This window comes from Populus trichocarpa, chromosome 3 (assembly GCF_000002775.5).
Source record: "Populus trichocarpa isolate Nisqually-1 chromosome 3, P.trichocarpa_v4.1, whole genome shotgun sequence".
Classification (NCBI taxonomy): domain Eukaryota; kingdom Viridiplantae; phylum Streptophyta; class Magnoliopsida; order Malpighiales; family Salicaceae; genus Populus; species Populus trichocarpa.
In genome coordinates, this window is record NC_037287.2 from 6,780,352 (window position 1) to 6,786,537 (window position 6,186).

Consider the following 6,186-nt stretch of genomic DNA (forward strand, 5'->3'; position numbering starts at 1 on the left):
TTAACTAACCAATGTTAAGAAGAGATAAATATTCAGAATATAAATTGATGTTTCGTTTCCATGATCAGTTCTGATTTCTGTAGGTGGATGTGTGCTTGTGATCAAGGTTTGTTCTCTTGATAATTTTCTGATTTTATTAAATTTCATTTGATAGCTTTTCGTTTTCTTTTGCTTTAGCCTAGATAACGTCCAAACCCCCCCCCAAATTGCATATCATCAAGCATAAAAATCTGACTTGAATCTTCCTCGTGGGATCGACCCCTTGCTTGCTCTATACTATCTTGTGTGTTGTGTTTGAAGCTAGGGTAATTAATTTGTGCGACCGCGACATCGCAACAATTTCACGCATCTGAACGCTGACCAGTAGTCATAGGGCAGATTGCTAATCCCCCACCTAAAATAGAGGCTTGTGTGTGCTTTCCAAAAATTAAAGCATATGATGCATGAGGCAATTCTATACAATGCATGAACAAATATGTACAGAAATTAAAGTGTGTAAGAAAATAAATAAAAGGCAAATTAACATAAAACACACAAACCAAACAACAAAATTATCAGACAAAAACAATGCTTGGTCCACAAGATCCCTAGTGGAGTCGTCATTCTGTCGCACGTGTCCACGCGGCATCGCGACGATCGTTCCACCCTCAAGGTGTATGTCAGTCTATCTGGCAAGTATGGGGAGACAAGGAATTCTTGTCTTTTATCGGTGGAAAATTTGAATGAGAGTTGCCACCTAGTTTTCTTGTTACTAGGAACCCTAACTAGTCTTAGAGATTAGGTACGAAGACTGGTTGCGTAAAGGGAAGGTATTAGCACCCCAACTATGCCCTACCTAAGGTAAGATGCATTGTTTTGTTGTCTGATAAAATCTAAGGTTTTGTTGTGGTTTCTAATTGTCGGTGTATCTACGGTTTAAGAAAAGTCCTCCTCTATAAGGAGATCCTTATCTTATTAGGTAAAACCAACTGTTCTAAGTCGTCAAAAGAAATACCTTTTTAATATCGGAAATACATTTTACATATAAATTCGTAATCCCTGATACTAAAAAAAACAAAATATTTTTTTGGAATTTTTGAAATATTGGCCAAATTCTCGTGACTTTAATAAACTGGTTATTAAAGCCAAAATGCATGCTAAAACATGTTTTTTGAAGTTTTCTTTGTTGTATGAAAATACAATATGATTTTTAACTTTGAGAGACTTCGTCGTATGCATGAAACAAAAATTTTTTTTTATGTATTGATGAAAACTGGGTATTTTAATACTGGATTTGTATTTTTACGGTATAAAAATACAAACCAATATCAAGCAAAATTTAGTAGAAAAATACACACAAAAATTTCAAAAAAAGAAATTTTTTTAAATTTTTTGTTTCCTTTTTTTTTGGGCCGGACCCATCTATTGGGGCTGGGCCCAACTATTCGGGCTGGGCCAAAATTGGCCCAGCCATGAACAGTGGCTCTCTACTGTTCACATGCTACGTGAACAGTGGAGGCTAGCAGCGAAGGAGAAGAAGGAAGAAGAGAGAGGCGGGGGAATTGACCTACGGTGGCCGTTGTGGAGGCTCATGGTGGTGCTAGCTGGTGGCGGTGATACTGGCGGTGAAATGGCGGTGGCTCCAGGCAACGGTCTTTCTCTCTTCTCTCCTCTGCTTCTCTGCATTTTTTTTCTTTTCTTCCTCTGTTTTTCTCTTCTTTTTTTCTTTCGGTCTTCAGCTCATTCCCTTTTCTGTTATGCTCCTTCCCTCTTTTTTTTTTTTTGCTGCTGCCCCCCTTTGTATTTATAGGTAAAAACAGAGGGTGGGGGTGGGGGGAAGACCCCTACTACCCCTACCAAAGGGGTAGGGTGGTCGGGCGGCCACTGTGTAGCCGCCCCAGAACCACCCTAGGGGTGCATCCCCTCTTCTTTTACCATGTGGCAGGCAAGTGGGGAGTTTTGTCGGCGTCTTTTTGAGTTGTTTTCAAGAAAAGGGGAAGAGAAAAGCAAGGGAAGGAAATCTTCTTCTTCCCCTGCCTCGCGCGTCCAGGGGAAGAAGAAGACCCACAGTGCCGTTCAAAAAGGCACCATTTAGGTCTTTGTTTTTTTTTTTGAAACAACGCCGTTTTACCCAAAACACACCGTTTCATTTAAAAGAAATGGCGCAAAAAACATGTCAGAATCCAACTCAGTCCTCAATTTGTAATTTATTCAATCAAGTCCTCAAATGCAATTTTGATTTTAAATATCAATTCAATTGCATCCCTGCCAAATTTAATTGTCGGCCCTGAAGTTGACCGTCTTTTTCACATTGGTCCTTGGTCTCAAATTTATGCAATTGAACTCTTAATTGACTATAAACTTCTAATTTCTTCAATTTAGTCCTTGATCCGGTCAACTACCGCCCCTCTATTTATGCACGTTTTTCATTTTGCTCCTTGGTTTCATATTTCTTCAATTAAGGCCCTAATTGGCCATCAAACTTCAATATTTATGCAATTATGCCCCTGATTTGACCAAATCAACTCTTAAAAATTATAATTTGACCCCAAAACTTTAATTTCTTCCGATTAAAGCCCAAATTGACTTCAAAATCAATTTTTTTGCAATCAAACCCTCCATAAATTCAATTAAACCTTCAATAAAATTTAATTGAGTCCATAAACATTTGATTTTGTACTTTTCTTCCTCAAATTTGCTTTGTCAACAGGGCTCTCATTCGTCAACAAAACACTGTTAAATTTTAATTTTATAATTTTTAAACCTCCTGAACCAATTTTTAGTCATTTTCTGGGCGCTTTGGCATCCTCTTCTCATTGTTATTATTTTTTGGATTTTTTTTGTTTTTTTGGTCCGAATATATATTTTTTGATTTTTTGGAAGAAAAAATTAAAATTAGGGAGTAACTTAAAAATAGGTTATGATAATTAATAGGGACCAAACCAGACCTGAAAATACACTCCAAATAAACTTTCTTTACTGCCAAAAAATGTCTAATGCATAGCCTTTCCTAATCTGATAGAATTGGGCCGAACCCATTATCCATAATAACCTCAATCTGACCAAATGCACCTCTAAGTAAAGACCCATCATGGAAAACCCAAGACTGAACAATATACTAAACCGTGTCAACAACCAATCTTAAACACATAACTGAATGCTTACTATAAGGAATCCAAAGCTAAACCTGAACCGTATCACTCCATTTAAAGGTTGGTGTGACATTTGGTTGATGCTTAAATTTCCCATGTCAAGAATGCACCTTTTTTTTAGGAATTTTGTGTACAGATTTTTCTCATTTTACGTAAGAGTAAATTCTTCTTCAAAAAAAGAATAGTGTGGTTTTTCTTTTTTCATTATTTTTGGTGTCATAGGAATTGGTGTTTTAGCTTATCTTCACTCCAATACTTCTTTACCATTTATGATTTGTTCCTTTAGATTTGCTCGATGATTTGTTCCTTGGCTTTTTTACTAATTTATTTACGATTGTCCTCATGGTTTGCTTCTTTGTTTTTTCAGCTCTTTGTGTTTGTGTTTTTCTCTTTCAGACATGAACAAGTATGATGTGGATCAACTCATAAACCCATGTTATTTCCATATTGTAATAGGATTCTTTTGTTTCTTTTGCTGTGTTTTCTCCTCACTAGAAATTTAGAAAATTGCCAACCTTTTTGTTGGAACCTCATGGCCCAAACAAGGTTGGATTGAGCCCCTCTTACACATGGATAAGATATACTAAGGCCTTCTCTTGATACTCCAATAGACCCTTAAAATTTGACTTGGTCCAAACCTTCAAAATCAATGCATTCAATGCCTTTGTCTTAGCCTGAATCATTGACCCATTTGAAACATATAATTGCCCTCGTTGGTGTTTGTTGACTGATCCACCTCAAATTGACTTATTTGGAACATGTAAGTGGACTGATTCACATCATTTTGATTTTACATTCATAAGAAAAAAAGAAAGTAAACCTAAAAAATATGGACTTCATCGGTGGATTAAAAAATAAAAATTAAAGGAAATCTATAAATTCAGACATTATGCATTTGAATCGTTACTTGCATGCAGTAGAATTGGAAATTCATATAAAAATCAAGAGGGTCAATTTCATAAAAAATAAAGTAAAATAAAATGATCACTATTAATAATATGTAGCTGATAATAATTCTTTTAATTTTAATTTCACGTTACTTGAATTGTCCATGATCTCTAAGGATAGGAATTAATATATTTGATTTTGACAGAAATCTTAATTTAATTTTTCAAAATTGATTTCCTGTCTTGATTCTTAGTAACAATTAAGCATTGTTATAAATAAAATTATATATATATATATATATATAAAAGTTGTAATGCTAACAAAGAATAGAAGAGGTTCCTCTCCAAATGATGACAATATAAAAACTCGTAAAAACAAACATCTACAACCTAATCAATACGCAAAAACAGCAAATAAATTAGTCATGATGACACTCAACATTGCTGCCTTGAGGTTAGAGGAATGGAGAGATGCACCACTTTCGAAAGGAGGCAAATAAGGAAAGCCAGGTCCTGAAGGCGTCCCAAAATTTGGGAAGCCTGGTGGAAGAGGCACGTTTGGAGACCCTAATGGTGGTGGATGAAAATTAGGTTGACCAGGAGCACTAAGGGTTTGAGGAGGAGGGGGAGGAGGAATCTCTCTTGGTGTAGAAGGGGGGCTTGGAACATCTGGGCTCTGAGAAGATGACGCCCTGACTGAGATAGCAACCTTGAGTCCCGCTTGGCAATGACCAGGAAAACCACACACGAAGTACGAGTGGCCTGCTTTGTCGAGGGTGATGAAGTCTCTGCCACTAGCAAAGGTGGCGACTGGGGATTTGACATTGCAAGATTCGTAGTCTTGTTTGGTCACTTGCAACACATTGTGAAACATGGTATTGTAATTGAAAACTGCATGCAATCACATTAAGTGTGTTGTGTTAGTAAACATGATCGTGTCATATAAGCGTTGGACACCAATCCATCCATGAATCTAAACAAGTAATTAAATTTGATATTTATCACATGGATTTGATGATTCTGCTAGTAAATTGTATGTTTTTTTTAAATAAATAATATAGAGACAGGTGCGGTGCATACCAAGAGTGTCACCAACTTGGAATTTCTTGGTAGAAGCCCACTGGTTATAATCGACTCCAATGGTCCAGCCATCCGATTCACCAACATTGTAGCCAGCACCAAAACAAACTCCACAAAGAGCCATCATCATGAACAGAGCAACTGCTATCTTTGCCATGACTAAAAAACTACAGTGAACAGAGAGAATAGACCTAAAGCAAAAGAGAGAATGGAAAGAGTAGAGAAATCATGTGATAAAAAAGTCACGAACAAACCCTCTCTATATAAGAGTTCTTCCATCCCAGATCAAGAAAGAGAGACTTCTTCTTTAGTATTTTTCTTGTTTCGTGTTTTCCTGTTTTAGCATTAAAGAAATAATTAAATTAAATTAAATAGTTCCTATAATGGAAATAAGATTTCTTGTAGCATTACACTAAAGATTCTATACGTACAATACCATCTTCAAGAAAAAAAGAAATGGCATTGCGTTATATGCAAACTAAATTAGGAGTACTCGTAACCGGTAAATGTGTGATCCAGATTTTGCAACAAATTGAGCACAAGTTATTTATCCATTCTAAGAAAAACAAAATATAGAAGACTACATATTTGATTGATGGCGTAATTAGTTATTTAATTTTTTCATTTCCTTTTATTAACTTGGTGTCCTCTCTGCCATTGTGCTAGATTAAATAATAAAACAGGCCAACCATCGAGGCAACAACAAACAAAGAGAAAGAAATCAAATAATGGGATCCATTTATAAAGGGGAAGAGCGTTTTTATTTGAGCTATCTACAAAAACAAATCATTGCATGAATTTCCTTAACTTTATTTGAAGTAAGATACGGTCAAAGAAGAAAACAAATATCCTTTCAACATTCCATGATTAATAAGCATAGACTGTTGGAAATTATATTAATAGTATTTTGATGTAAATAGGAAAGTTATATCTTGAGATAAGTAGGAAAGATACGTAAGAATATTTTGTACCAATCTACATTCAATTGGCTGTCATTCCTTATTAGTCTCTAGTTTACAAGGGAACCTAATGTATCTTGTATATATATTGAACTTAATCAATACAGAAGAGTATTCCGCTTGAATATT

At 35.6% G+C, this 6,186-nt stretch overlaps 1 protein-coding gene across 1 annotated transcript; it reads right to left on the reverse strand.

Moving 5' to 3' along the window:
• Positions 1-4,412: 4,412 nt before the first annotated feature.
• On the reverse strand, positions 4,413-5,255 carry LOC7483554 (chemocyanin). The gene is made up of 2 exons (XM_024598107.1): positions 5,099-5,255; positions 4,413-4,909 (listed from the first exon to the last, which is right to left on the reverse strand). The coding sequence occupies exons 1-2, from the start codon at positions 5,253-5,255 to the stop codon at positions 4,413-4,415; spliced, it is 654 nt and encodes a 217-aa protein (XP_024453875.1).
• Between the last annotated feature and the right edge of the window lie 931 nt (positions 5,256-6,186).

Excerpts from the sequence above, each read along its gene's own strand:
- LOC7483554 (XM_024598107.1), bottom strand. The coding sequence starts at position 5,255 with ATGGCAAAGATAGCAGTTGCTCTGTTCATGATGATGGCTCTTTGTGGA. Across the intron at positions 4,910-5,098 it reads CCAAGTTGGTGACACTCTTG|TTTTCAATTACAATACCATG; the intron begins GTATGCACCGCA and ends GATTGCATGCAG.